Source organism: Onychomys torridus, chromosome 15 (assembly GCF_903995425.1).
Source record: "Onychomys torridus chromosome 15, mOncTor1.1, whole genome shotgun sequence".
Lineage (NCBI taxonomy): Eukaryota > Metazoa > Chordata > Mammalia > Rodentia > Cricetidae > Onychomys > Onychomys torridus.
In genome coordinates, this window is record NC_050457.1 from 15925199 (window position 1) to 15941202 (window position 16004).

Below are 16004 nucleotides of genomic sequence, written 5' to 3' on the forward strand. Positions count from 1 at the left end.
CTGGAGAAGAAAATTCTTTCTCCTTTTTGTACCTTTACCACCTAATAGCAAATTGGGTACACAGCTGATACTCAGTGAATATTTTTAATGATGAACAAATGAATGAATATTTAATAATGTGGAGCTCAGAACATGTATCAATAATTCGAGAATTACTGCCAACATATCAATATCAAGATTTTTCTTAGACATAAGAAAAGGATGTTTCATTAAGGTTTACTGCTAGAGACCTAAATTAATAAAATTATCTAGATGGTGGAATAAAATATCCCAGTAAGAGAGGAAAGCCAGTCAGAAAAAATGGAGACCGCCCATCTTTGAGAGCTTAAGTGCCTGATCTGGGCCTCAGACTCATCATTTATATTTCCCTTTAACTATACCTAGCTTTGTTTTAGCATTCAAATAATGATCCAGTTTATATTGGTTCAATTCAAGTTAGAGAATCTAAGGAGCAGCAGGTGAATGTGGCACTGTCCCTAAGTGCTCACACCTTCCTCTGGCATCACCTCCCCACCTCTGTCAGTGAAGTATGTCACTACAGCCTGATCATTCTTGCCAAATCAACTCAATACCAACTTAAGACACTTAGACACCAGAAAAATTTATGAAATTACAGGTTTGATTCCCTAATTGGATGTTTTAAATATACATTTAGTAAATATTTAACTATGGAAGTTAAAAAAAAAAAAAGTGAGTCACTTACAATGCTCTCAGGTAAGCAAGCCAGGTCAGTGTGGAGCTATCTGGAGTGGCCGGTCACTCAGCCAGCACCTTCCCTGTGCCAAGCCATTTCCTTCAGCCTCACGCTCTGTACATGACAACCCCCTTCCGGGCTCCGAGGCCGGTTGCTACTGAGGTTCCTTCTGATAGTTAACTGACACTCAGTTTTTATGTGCAATAATAAGAAAGGATAAAGTGTCGGAGAAGGTGATGGGGCCTAGTCTCATACTGGTCACTAGAAGGAGGGCTGGCAAAAGTCTTCCCAGTACTTTCCGTAGACCCCTACTGTGAACTCACAGAAAATAAGACTAGGATGGTTTTGATGATTGTTCCTTTAAAAGTATTTTACAATTTGAACTACAAAAAAAAATTCAGAGGGTTTTAATCAGATCCACACATCTACAAAGCTCAACTCTACTGCAGTAAATATCTTCATTATAATCAATGCACTAATAATTCAATTATATTAAAATAACGCCAAGGAAATAAAGTGATACAGAGCAATCATGATCTTGGCCAGAGGACTTGTGCATGGGGAAGGGATGAGAGCACTTCCCTCTATTCCTCCTGAAAGGCCAACTCCCTGCACGTCACACCTAGGACAAAGGCAGGCAGAAAACAGGCCGCCTAGGACACTCAGACTGAACAGGACACAGTGGTCAGCTCCCTTGTTTTACTCTTCACAATACACACCCAGAGCTGGAGAAGCCAACACTGCAGAAGGTCAAGCAAGCACAGGCCAAACAAACAAGGAAAAGACTGACTCCTCTCCCTAAAGGAGTTCCCAGGGAAGACGGCTTGAAAAGACAGAACACTCCCAGACAGTAACTACTGCACGCTAGCCAAGGGCTACAGAAAAACCTGTGTTCCAACCTCCACCCACCCCGGGGCAGACTTAAGAGGAGGCTGCAGTCTCACAGCCTAGCCCTTGGCTAGAGTACAGTAATTATTGTTATTAATTAATGTTTTTAACCAGTCATTATACACAGGCCTGAAACAAGGAAAAAGATAAAAGGCCAAAGTCAGAAAATTTCTGTACAGAAATTAAAGACATAACAGGAAACCAAACAACAAATTCAGAAGTGAGGAATACAATAATCAAACTAGATGCTCAATGCTCAGCTGCCTGAAGAAGACAGGAAGCCATCAGTGAAGCGGGAACCACAGGGAGGAACCAATCTGAACGACATGGAATATAGACGGACAAAACCGTGAGCTGGACACCACTGCTATTGGCGTCTGCAAGGACAGAAGGAAGAACGCTGGGAAAGGCAATGGGTGAAAAGAACACTAGCTTGGCAAGGAAAGAGGAGATGGAGGGTGAACGCGGCAGGGAGAAGGATGTAATTACAGTACTCGTGTATGAAATTCTCCAAAGAGTCTATGAGGGGCTGGGAGATGCTCAGTGGTTCAGAGCACTTGTTGCTCTTGAAGAGGCATGGACTCAGTTCCCAGCACTCACATGATGGCTCATGACCAGACATGGAAGCCATTATTTTTATTGTTTTATTATTAAATAAAACCTGGGAGTCAGACATTAGGGGTAGAAACCTGACAGATCCACAGAGCAGCAGAGGAATGATCAGCTGACCCTGCCTCTCCGTGCTTCCCAGACTGAAAAGTTGCATGCATCTTTCTAAGCCCCTCCCCATTCCCTTCTGTGTCTCTCTATCCTAATCTGGATAGAGTTAACCACAGTGGCCAATCAGTAACCCCATCCCCTGATTCAAGGTCAACTTTATTGTCAGTATCACAGTGTGATCAAAATATACCACAAAATACCTAACTCCAGTTCCAGAGGATCCTACACCCTCTTTTGAGCGCCTTGGGCACCAGACATGCAGGTGGTGGGCATAAATACACAGAGGTAAAACACTCATACACACAAAATAAAATAAATATTTAAAAACAGAAAAAAGGTTGAAAAGAATTGAGTCTTTACACTAAACTACAAAAAGCTGAACTGAGAAGAACTTAGTCTTGCTCTGGAGAATGTGGGAGAGGCTTATGGAAAATTACTTCCTCTTGATCTTGCTGTGAATCTGAAACTGGTATTTACAGAAATGGGGGAGGTTTATTAAGGAAAAATAGTACCTTGACCTCCCCACTTGGACAGGAAAGTTCATCTTAGGCAGAGCATCTTCCTTCACATCAAAAGACTGTCCACATGCCATTAGTGTCATACATGGGCCTGTCTGTATTCTCAACTCTTGACTGATTATTAGAAAAAGGGCATAAAGCACTACGCTTTAGGTTTAGATATTTAAGCCATATATTATAATAGCAATACCTATCACATTGAGAAGGTAAACAAAATCATTTTCCTTTTTTGGTTTTTGGTTTTTCAAGACAGGGTTTCTCTATATAGCCCTGGCTGTCCTGGAACTCGCTCTGTAAACCAGGTTGGCCTTGAAGTCAGAGATCCACTGGCCTCTGCTTCCCAAGTGCTGCATTTTCCTTTTTAAGGGGACACTTTTTTCACTTGAAAAACAAATGTATTGACTCTCTAATTTTTTAATTGCTATTTAAAATGTAGAAGGACAAATTCTGACACAAAATCAAACAGCCATGACAGCAATCAGTAGGCCCAACTTGAGAAACATCAAAATAAAGTCCCACCCTCCTGGATGGTGCACTCCAGCCTCCTTCCCTGGCACTGAGGGACTCTGACAGGAGAGCTATGCCTGGTCATTCTTCACCCACACAGCTGACTTCTCAGCTGGCCTGGGCCTGACATCCCCTTTCTTCATCCTGTCTTCACCTCACCCAGCCTCACCTCCATCACACTTACGTGCTTTGCTATTCATTCCCATAATCCACTCAGTGCTTGATATGACACCCTCACTTGATATGACACCCTCACTTGATATGGTATCACTCTCTTGATATGGCATCCTTCACTTGATATAGCATCCCTCCTTTAATTGGCTCCTAAAACCTAAAAATTATGTTGAAATAGCATCATCTAAGTCCAAGGGACTGATTTATTAATCTTAGATAGAACAATGCAATCACTAACCTGGAACCCTCAAATATGTAATAACTTCATATTATTAAACAGCTTACTGAGAAAAAAAAATTCCCTTTTTTCCTCTTATCCTTCAAAAGGTTCCCCAACTCCCCCACAGTTTCTCTGTATAGTCCTGACTGTCCCAGAACTTGTTCTGTAGACAAGGATCCATCTTCCTCTGCCTCCTCTCCTGAGTGCTGGAATTTAAGGCGTGCACCACCATATCCGGCTTGGCTTGATGCTTTTTAATTAGTGTCATACTGGAATAATGACATTAGGGAGAAGGTAGACTAACCTTAACAGAAACCTACTTTATACAGACTCAAAACTAGCTTCATTTTGACACTAACACTATTAAACATTTTCCATAACAATCTTGAAAATCAAAGTACAGCAACTCAAAGTGTTGAACAGCCTCTAACACGTAAACTAACAGAAGACTAAACTGAAGTGCTGTGATGGTTATTTCAAACATCTGTCACTGTAAAGGGCCTTTGAGGGATATGTCTTCAGGATATGATAATCACCTCCAAAAATAGTTTGTTTAAAGAAGTGCAGCTGATGTTTGGTCTTCTGTAGTCAAAATAATAATAAAAATAATAACAGCTGGGCGGTGGCACATGACTGTAATCCCAGCACTCGGGAGGCAGAGGCAGGTGGATCTCTGTAAGTTCGAGGCCAGCCTGGTCTACAGAGCTAGTCCAGGACAGGCTCCAAAGCTACTGAGAAACCCTGTCTCGAAAAACAAAAAAAAGAAAAAAATAATAATAATAACAATAATAATAACATTAATAAATCTAACATAACAGTAGACTTCAACATGTTCTTTAAATCTGCAGCATAAAAAATGTAAATGAAATATTCAAGCATTTATTTCAAGGTCAGACTGCTAAAGGCACTGGACACTGAAAGGCATTCTTCCACAGATCCTCAGTACATCATCTCAACTACTGAGGGCTACTTCTTAATGCAGGCATCTTCCCGAATGTCACATAATCTCAGTCAACACAACCAAACCCATACGATTCAGTGTGTCACATGCAGCGGACAGCCACAGCTCCACCACCCACTCGCCCTGGCTCTGGTGACAATAAACCTTCCCTTCTGCTTTTCTTCCTGATATTTCAATGACTGACACCTCAAAACTCCTTCATCTTACTTTACACTATGGGTTTTCCCCACTTAAGGAATTATTCTTTTCCACTTATTCAAGTGTCTCACCTGACCGTAAACTCATCTCTTCTTCTCTACAATTGTCAGAAACCCCACTGATTCTCACTAGGAATCTATGCCTCTTCCCTGGATTTCTGGGTTAACACCCTGTAATTTTTCCTCAATCTCAGGATGAACATTTCCCCTGGTCATGGTCAGGAGTGTCTCTCCCTTGTTTTTTGTTTGTTTGTTTGTTTGGTTTTTGGTTTTTCGAGACAGGGTTTCTCTGTGTAGTTTTGTGCCTTTCCTGGCACTCACTCTGTAGCCCAGGCTGGCCTCGAACTCACAGAGATCTGCCTGTCTCTGCCTCCCGAGTGCTGGGATTAAAGGCGTGCGCCACCAATGCCTGGCTCCTCTCCCTTGTTCTTATACTTCTCTAATCTTTCCAGCTGTGTGCCTGAGATTGAATCATTTCTTTTCACACACTATGCACTTCCTTCTCTTCCACCAAGTCAGTCTTCTGTCCTGCAAATGTCCCCACACATGCCACCTCCTCCACAGAACCCTCCTTGACTGCAAATGTCCCCACACATGCCACCTCCTCCACAGAGTTCTCCTTGACTGCAAATGTCCCCAAACATGCCACCTCCTCCACAGAGTTCTCCTTGACTGCAAATGTCCCCAAACATGCCACCTCCTCCACAGAGTTCTCCTTGACTGCAAATGTCCCCACACATGCCACCTCCTCCACAGAGTTCTCCTTGATTGCAAATGTCCCCACACATGCCACCTCCTCCAGAGCCCTCCTTGACTGCAAATGTCCCCATACATGCCACCTCCACAGAGCCCTCCTTGACTGCAAATGTCCCCACACATGCCACCTCCTCCACAGAGTTCTCCTTGATTGCAAATGTCCCCACACATGCCACCTCCTCCACAGAGCCTTCCTAGACTGCAAATGTCCCCACACATGCCACCTCCTCCACAGAACCCTCCTTGACTGCAAATGTCCCCACACATGCCACCTCCTCCAGAGCCCTCCTTGACTGCAAATGTCCCCACACATGCCACCTCCTCCACAGAACCCTCCTTGACTGCAAATGTCCCCACACATGCCACCACCTCCTTCACAGAGCCTTCCTTGGCTGCAAATGTCCCATGCATGCCCGCCTCCTCCACAGAGCCCTCCTTGGCTGTGTGCACAGGATATTCCTATATCCATGAACTCAGATGTGAGCACCACCTGCTATGGTCATCATGACTGCCTCAAAACTCAATGTGAGAACTAGTAAATATTAGTAACAATTATTAATAATATAATGTAGTGCTTTCCAGAGCACTTTCGACTATAAACTGTTTTCTATAAACATAAAAATCTCTAAATTAAAGCAATCTCAAAGCCACTGTTCTTTGGTTCTCTCTGTACATTTTGACAACAAACAGAAGATAACAGGATCTTAGGACTAAGCCCATCTGACACGGTCTATACAAAGACAAACAACTAGAGGAAAGCTGTTTGTCACCACTGTCACTATTCAGGAGTGTCTGACTCGGCTGACTACCATCTTTGCCTAATACTTGTCCTGAATATAAACATGATACAAAATAAATACAACTAGTTTGAAAAATAAATAGGAAGGACTTCATAATCTTAAACGAAAATCTTAACTCATAAAATATAAAATCCTTTGGAGACCTCTTGTGGTTAAAGTTAAGAATAAAAAGTTAAATTTTTTAAAAAATGTTTTGAAAACTGCTACATTAGAGTCTTCTATAATTCTAAGCGGTTTTTGCATTTCCTCACATAGCATTAATACAGACTGACTTTGGTGTTAATTCAATACCCACCAGTACCTGACAAAAACTAGGGCTTTGACCTTCCAACTGTGCAGAGGAAGATGGGGGGAGTAGTGAGACTGTGGGCTGAGCTAAGAAACCGCACATCAGCGTAGATACCAGACGCCACCGGACACAAACTTTGTACCTGAAAGCTCAGTGCTACACTCTTGCCTGCGAGCCAACTGGGAACAGAAGTCTGGTAAACTGTTCTTCAAACCTAACCACGCTCCTGCTACAGTCCTTTCTTTTACATTGCTCTGCGTGGCTTGGATGGCTGAGCAGTACACAAAGAGCCCACCACAGGAGCTTCTATCCAGTCAGGAAAGGCCCATGAGCTCTGTGGACATTAAAGTGAAGCCACTAGCTCGAATTTAAAAAATAAGGTAGGAACTCACCTCATGCAGTGAAATAAAGAAAAAAAGCAAATTTAAAATTGAACACTGCAAATAAAATTAAGAAAGAAAAAATAATTTGGTGCAAATGAAATATAGATGAAAATAAAGGCAAAGTGCTTTCAAAATGGGAAAAGATGTCTTGAAGTATAAAAGTAATAGAATGTTACCAGAAGCAAGGAGACTTAATTGGTCCAAATAGACTCTTAAAAACAAGTAGAAACAGTAAATTAAAATGTTTTTTAAAATGAGTTTACTTTCCTGCAAGGTGCTTGGCAATCCCACTCCACCTCCATCTCTCCAATGTGCACACACACAAGCCAGAGGTCAAAAGCAACAAGAGGGGCCTCTATCAGGAGCCATGGATCATGTCATCTCCTGTCCCAGCACAAGGATTACAGAATCCGTCACCACACAATGCTTCCCACATGGGTGCTGAAGAGCTGAACTAAGATCCTCATGCACAAGCATGTGCAAACAGCAATCATTTTATCCATGGTGCCTTCTCCTCAGCCCTGAATTAAAATATAAGTTCTAAATGTTTTAAAAGAGTCATAAGATTGTTTTTATTTTGAAAAACAAAAAACAAAAACCAAGGGTCACAACCAACAAAAGAAACATTACAGCAGCAGGGAAATTATTTCCTAAAGACATGCACAAGGAAAAGGCTAAGAAGGCACAATGAACTCTAATAGACAGATTTCCACCTCAACCTGCTATTTGACGCTGACATCTGAAAATCTACCAGCTCCCTCTCTATAGACATGTAAGTTAGCTACAGATACTCATAGAAATGGATGCTTAATTCTCGACTGTTCATGAACAAAAGGTACAAAAAGAAAATATACCAAGAGTAGAGACTTATGTGGTCAGTAATGTAGGCAGAATTCCAAACCTAGAACGCTAGCTAGAGAAATACAGTAAAATGGCCTGAAGTCATTAGATTCCTAAGTCTCCATCAGCCACCCAGGATGTCTCCAGCATGCCAAATTCAGGCTCCACAACCTCATCGGACAAGGAACACTGAGGAACACCATCAGGTAAAAGCTCCTTGCCAAATAAACTCCATCATGGCACTATCTGCTACTACACAGGTTTCGGCATTTTATTGACTTTTGCCTTTATTTTTATAAAAATAAGTGGAAAATAGAAAACCTGATGATTAAATGGCCAAATTCCAGGTTAATCTAAATTAATCAAATATACACTTAGTTGTAAAGAAAATGAGCAAAATCAAAGACACGGAACACTGTAAATGTGCTTCCATCCAGAAGCGTCTCTTCAAAGGGATTGAGAAGGTATTCATGTTTTACCTTTCCAGGGTCAGCACCCCTCATTAACAGACTGTGTGGCTTTTCACTGGCCAAGTTTAAACACAGAGGAAAACTAAGAGCCAAATAAAGGGATTTGATCCAGAAGCCTCTGCCTATAATGTAATGAAGAATATTTAAACGATGACTGTAAACGTTTGACAGAGTTCCCAGAGTGCTTGGGCCAGCATCCAAAATCTTTATAAGTGTTTATAATTCCGACTTAGAAATTCCACCTTCAGGAAAGAATGGAAAATGCATGCACAAGTTTCCACAGATGCTACAGCAACGTCTGCAGAGCTGAAACAGGAAACACAACAAAAAGCAAGGGACAAACCACCCACTTGTACAACAGATGTCACATGGCATCTTGTTGTGAGGTGCTTACAGAAATATTAGCAGACAAATGACGTTCACTGAGCTCTACCTGAGAAGGGTGAGGATGCATAAGACAATCTCTGAGACAGGGCAGCTGACACTGGCTGACAGACGCCCGGCACCTCACTGCACTGTTCTGAGTAAGTTCATGGGTATGCAATTTCCCATAAGAAAATAGATAGGGAATTTTTAAGTTAAAAAACTGGTACAAAACTATATCTGCTACATGAACACAAGTTTATAAATAAAAAGATTAATACATATAAAAATAAAGCACCAAAGTGCAGTTATTTCTGTATTTATGGAACTGGATTATCTTTCTTTTTGTAACTCTTAATTCTTCTCAATGAATGTATATTAGCGATTTCATCAGAAAGACAAACTGTAAAAGCTACTTTGATAAAAAGAAAAAAAAAAAAAACATAAATGGAAATAAACTCTGAACTCCAAAGACAAACATGTGCTCCCTGTAACTCAGATTTTCCCAGTAACTTGTCAGCCTGCTAGCTGTAAACCCGACAGCCATCATCCCTTCAGGCAGACGGCCCTCTTCATTCCTGAGCAGCCCTCGACTCGCTGCCCTTTCCAGCCACGCTCCTCCACAGAGGCACCTTCCTGGGGAGTAACTAACACTGCATGCCCTTAGAATCCAGTGAGGATCCAGTGAGGCACGCTACAGCCTCACACATGCGTGTTCCCCTCCACCTGCTGTGGTGCCCATACCCTGTTCATAACGAGTGCTGTGATATATGAGTCCTAGTGAATAAAACCACCCGGCACCACCCTGAAGAGAAACATGCATTTAAAGAAATAAGTTCTAAACTACCTCTAGAATGTCTACATAAATCATCAAATAATATAATTAAATCCTTTTAAAATGACTGTAACCTATAGTCCTACACAAGTTTTTTTTCTTCCAGAAACTCTATTACTGGGATATAATTTCAATAAGAACAAGCATTGTTTGGGAATCACTCTACTCTGAGAGTGGTCAGGACTCACCTGACAGCCGTGGCCCTGTGGATGAGCACCTCCGTCTGCTCTGACAGTTGGGAGGGGAGCAGCAGTTCCACGGGCTGCAGGCTTGATAAGCGAGTCTCCAGCTCCAGTCTGGAGGCAGAGTCCTGGAAGCAGTCGAACAGGACCTCGCCCGTGGCCGGCTGCACTCCCTGGAAGCAAAGGTAAACACGATAGATAGCACAATGCACAGACACTCTCCCAGCCGCACTGGCACGCCACAGCATGGCTCCAGTAATGACACTCTTGCCAACATGCTCCGTTTCTAAAGTGAAAATCTGTCTGCCCTTTAAGACTCTTACCTAAGCTAGCTTCGCAGGGTCTAAGACAGGCTGAGGAGATGGCTCAACAGATAATGGGTTCTGCCGCCGAGCCTGAGGCCTGAGTTTGAGTTCCACAGGGTTCACTTGATGGAAGGAGAGAACGTGCTCCCAGAGTTGTCCTCTCGCCTCCACATATTTGCCATATGCACATGTGCACACTCAAGATAAATAAATAAATAAATAAATAAATAAATAAATAAATAAATAAATAACGCAAGAGGCTTCAGCAGGAGTTTCAGGAGGCACGCTGAGTACAGGTTGGGACCCGATGGACCTGACAGAGTGCTATAACAAGACACCAAGCCCTGCTGGGCATCAGCTCCTCTCCTACCCGTAGAAATGCATTATCAACTTCCCTCAGCGGGTTGTTACAGGATCAAACCAGACAATTAGTATGTGAAAGCTGACAGCTTCGCCCAGCACAGAAAGCACGGTACCACAACAAAGTGCCGGTGAACACCCCTGACGGCATAAAGCCAATATTCTTGCACAACAAAAACCAGACAGAACCAAAGAAGGGTGAAACTCACCCAGGATTCAGTAAAAAAAAGCCAAGACAACTTAAAACCATCACCTGTCACCCTGTGTAATAACAGGAAGACAATCTGAAAGAGCCAAGGTTTGGTAGAGGTGCAGAGGTAGTGAAATCACTTAACCAAGGTCATCCCAGAGCAACAAAATGATGGAGCCGGATTCAAACTGAGCAGTCCGGCTCCCCAGCCTGCACGCTCTACTACTGGTGCTTAGAGATGAACAGTAGAGATAGCTTGCACTAACGAAAAGTCACATGTGACAAATCCTTATACTGTTGACACAGTCAGCTAAGTGATAGTCACTTGCAACAAGATCCAGGCCCTAGCTAGGAAATGTAAATAAATGTCACACTCAGGCCAGCAAGCTGGCCCAGCAGATAGAAGTGCTTGCTCCCAAGTCTGGTGACCTCTGTTTGATCCTCACGTGGTAGAAAGAACTGACTCTCACGAAGTACCCTCTCATGTCTGCAAGCATGGGACATGTGTGAGCCCCACAGCGAATACATAAACAGAAAAACAATGTTTTTATTTTGCATACAAGGTGGGAAATGAATATTCAAAGCACTATTATAGTAGGCTTACTCTGCATACAAAGGTCAAGGTGGCAAAAACAGAACTAGAAGAAAACAATACTATTGCCCCCAAATCTTTACGTCATTTCAATCATTTACTTTAAATCACTGCAGTTACTGTAGGAGGAAAGCACCTGGGGAACTCGAGGATTCTGGGCAGTGTTAGAGTTACCGACCTGGGTCATTGTCTCATACTACTCTGTTAAATTTCTATTCATCTTTTCCTTTTGAGTATTTCATAATTTCCTCAAATCCTTCATCTGTAGCCAGGGAATGCCCTCAAGTCGAGCCCAGAGGTATCCTCTGGTGCCCCCAGCTGTGGCACCATTACACTAGATTTACCTACCTAGGTTCACATCCCAATCTACAAACCAAGCATTGACATAAACAGATGACAGAGTCATCAGCCAGTCATATTCTCTGTTGCTTTAATCAAAGAACTCATCTAATGGCAATACCTGTACCGTGTGTTACTCTAAGAGACGTGTGGCATTAAGAAACCCACAGAAAACTGTTCTCAACAGTGAGGCTTTCAATTTCAGACCAACTACCAGCACCCAAAGGGGACTCTCAGATGGTGACTGGGAAGTGTAAGATGCTCATCACAGTGGGAGAAACACCCAGGGAGAACAGTGCTGAGGGAAATGAACTCCATTCGGCCACACTGAATCTGAGGAACTGGAGCACATTCCAAGTGGCCTTGTGCAAACTGGAGGCTTCCAGAGCCCAAGAGAAAAGTGCAGCCTCAGCAAGAGCTCAGGCTGCCATCAGCCAGAAAAGTGACCACTGAGGTCAAGGACAGGAACCAAAAACCACTTAGGGTCAAGGACCATTGTTCATCTTTTCCGGTCGCTGCTCACCTGGTAGTGGCAGGATGCTCTTCTAAACGCCCCAAGTAGGGCCTGTGTGCTCTCCTGTGCTTCAACTCTGTTCTTTAGTCTGAGCTCCAGGTAAATATACAACAGCACACTACATATGCTAAAGCTGAAAAGCAAACAGCCTGACTATTTGTAGATGGGACCAACTGTCTAGAACTAGATAAAAAGTGCTTCTCAGGGGGGAAAAAACCCATTTGAGTCTCCCCAACACCCACAGTACTGCTAACCCCCCGAGAGAGGGGCTTATTGGCTAAGCAAATGTCAGGTTAGCGAAGTTATGCGGTATGAATAATGCATTGAAGGTACACTGAAGACATTCAAGCTTTAGGAATTTCTGCTAATGCTGGTCACATTAGACTGTAGACGTTAGAAAAAGCAGAAAGAGTAGTTATAAGGGAGTCTAACAGTCAAAAGAGATCCATCTATAAGTGAGTGAACTTGCCCATGAGTTGGCAGAAGTCAAAAATCAGTGAAACTATAACTCCTGAATCACAGTTACCTGGAAGACAGAGGAGAGCTATTTCTGGTATTCATTTATCCTACACTATATATAAAGTGCACTATCTCGCACTGGCCACTTAGCACTTCCCTTTAACTCTTCCTTCCTCCAAATCTAACTAGGGTAGTTCCATAATCACTCCTGTCAGATTACACAGCCACGAGGAAACTCTGCCAGACATGCTATCAGCTCCCTGTCCACATGCCTGCCTTCCATTGCCACCATTGTCAACTCTTGACAACAGCATACAGCCTGAAACCTTCTGGACCTTTCCAGCAGAGTGCCAAGTAACCAGAAAAGAAAATCATAACTAGTTACTAGACGGGTAACATTGGGAGGAAAGCACACTTCATCGGAATCCTCATCAGGCACCACTCACGACTACTCACATGAGGTACCACGAACACCCATCCTTCCTCACCTCCAAAGGACTTACCACGAGACCAATGGAAACATTCCCCTTCTTTTTGTCCTTAGCATTTTCCTTCTCTTCGTAGATACACAGAAGATAGTTGGTAGAAGTATCTGTTGTTACCTCATCGATATTTACAGACTCATCCAGCCTGATTAGAGGATTCACATGTAATAATGGTTAAAGAAAAATTACACGCCTAATTCCTACTAACAGATAAATGTTTCTTTTTCTCATGCAGCGTTCTTCCAGTTACGATCAAAGTTGAATGTCATCTTTTCCCTGAACTACGAGAGGCACAAACACAGGCAACTATTTTCTTCTCACTTCCAAAGGGCTTAGCAGTGCGGCTCCAACCCTGTGGAAGTCCAAACAGGAACCCACTTTGCTGAGCTATTGCTGAGACTTGACTCCTCAGCAATCACATAATAAATTCTACAAAGCAAAGCAAACACACTAAAATATCATAAATGAATTCCCATCTCTAAAGTGCCTAAAACTCTAAAAGTATTTTACTTCTAAAGACTTTTAAGACATTTTAATGAAACAAAACCTATCTGTACATATAAGAGTATATATGCACACACATGTATAAAATGAGTCCCATTAACCAAAATTCTCAAGGATAAAAGCTGATTCTGGACAAAGTCATCCTGGCAACATCCGACTTGGTTATCAGGAGGTAGGAGCCTTACTGGCAACTGAGTCAAAGCAGGTAAGGGACTGTTTGGGGGAAAGACTTCAAATAAGAGACTCAGAAAAAAAATCAAATACCAGGTTCTTCCAGCTTGATCAGCTTAGAACAGAGCTCCTGATGGTCTGCAGTCCATCCCAATGGTGACCATTCACTACCATTCACTACTGATGCTCTGCAGTCCATCTCAATAGTGACCATTCACTACCATTCACTACTGATGCTCTGCAGTCCATCTCAATAGTGACCATTCACTACCATTCACTACTGATGGTCTGCAATCCATCTCAATGGTGACCATTTACTACTGATAGTCTGCAATCCATCTCAATGGTGACCATTCCCTACTGATGGCTGCAGTTCAAACTCAATGGTGACCATTCACTACTGATGGCTGCAGTCCAAACTCAATGGTGACCATTCACTACTGATGGTCTTACTTGAACAAAAGCATTTCAGAGTTTGCGTAGAAGCTAAGCAGGTTGAAATAACTTCTAAGAAACTATACTAGAGGTGGTAAAAAGATGGCTCAGTGGTTAAGAACTTCCAGAGGATCCAGGATCAATTCCAAACACCTACAAGGTGGCTCACAACCATCTATAACTCTAGTTCTGCCCTCTTCTGGCTTACCCTGGCACCAGGCACACATGAGGTAAACAGACATACACGCAGGTAAAACACCCATACATATAAAAATAAATAAATCTTTAAATAAAAAACTACAACTGAAATACTACTTTCACATGGTATCATTCAAACTTTCTTATACTATAAGAGACCAAACCTAGGCCTGGAGAGACGGCTCAGTGGAAAAAGCACTGTGGATGCTCTTCTAGAGGACCCATGCTCAGTTCCACCACCCACATGTGGCTGACATCCCCAGTAACTTCAGTCCCAGCAGATCTAATGTCATCTAATGGCTTCCTTGGGCACCAGGCCCGAATATGGTGCATGTACATGCAGACAAAGCACCCATACATGTGAGATAAAATATTTTCCTAGAGCTGAGAGCAGTGGAGACACTCCTCCACCCTAACCTGGAAGCTGTCTCCAAATGACAGAACGAAAATGGACTTTTCTCCAAGGAAAATCTCTGGGGAAACAACCACTCCGAAGGGCAGGCTGCGTACCCAGCTGTCCATAGCCGACACAAAGTGAGCAAGTTCTTTGTCTCACAACATCAAGTCAGGGCTTTTTTTTTTTAAATCTTACAGATACTTTGAGTACATATTACAGCTTCTGGTTTGGGGTTTTTACGGGATTCCTATGTGTGCGAATGGTATGCATCTCTGTATCTATATGAATTTCTTACGCTTTTTCTTTGGCTGTTTTTCTCGTTTGGTTTTTGTCCTATTCCAATTTGGGGATTTTTTTTTTTGTCATTTGTATTTTATTTTGTTTTATTATTGTTATTATTCCTTAGATGCCTGCTTTCAAACAGAGACAGAAAGGCGTGGATTCCAATGGGAGGGGAAGAAGGGAGGAACTGAGAGGAGTGGGGGAGGGGAACTGTACTCAGAACTTTTTTTTTTTTTTTTTTTTTTTGAGGCTGGGCGTGATGGCACACACATTTAGTCCCAACACTTTTTTTTTCAAAGATTTATTTATTTATTATACATACAATGTTCTGTCTGCATGTGTCCTTGCAGGCCAAAAGAGGGTACCAGATCTCATTACAGATGGCTGCGAGCCACCATGTGGTTGCTGGGAATTGAACTCAGGACCTCTGGAAGAGCAGTCAGTGCTCTTAACCTCTGAGCCATCTCTCCAGCCCCATCAGAATATATTGTATGAAAAAAAATCTATTTTCAATAAAAAAAAAATTTGAAGAGAAACTTGACCCACTATCTAAATATTTTCATTTGCACCTGCTCCTATCTTATGAATAACTATTTCATTTTTTAAAATGACATGTCAGGTACAGTGGCCAGGTAAGAGCAATCCCAGGTATCAGAAAGGCTGAAGAAGAAATTCAAGGCCAGCTTGTGCTACACAGTAAGACTCCATCTCAAAACAAAGAACTAGGAATTTGATTACTATGCTTTTGAAACTATTTTGCTTCAAGTAACATAAAGAGCTCGAGTGATGATAAACCTTAGGATGATCCTTGTGCACACTGAAACCTACAAGAGCAGATTTCAACCAACTACCCATTTTCAATAATTTTTTAATGAGATTAACAATTAATGAAGATTGCCTCACATTTAACTGTGTATTAGTTTTGTCTTTGAAGTTCTTTCCAGGTGAAGTTAGTAAGTTATTTTCAGGTCTCACT

The 16004-nt window shown here is 42.3% G+C and overlaps 1 protein-coding gene across 1 annotated transcript in view; it reads right to left on the minus strand.

The window, feature by feature from the left end:
- Nucleotides 1–16004, minus strand: part of Msh3 (mutS homolog 3) — a 153542-nt gene that overhangs the window by 125513 nt on the left and 12025 nt on the right. The window contains 2 exon segments of the mRNA XM_036206875.1: nt 9804–9970; nt 13060–13205. Coding sequence (XP_036062768.1) covers nt 9804–9970; nt 13060–13205 — 313 coding nt within the window.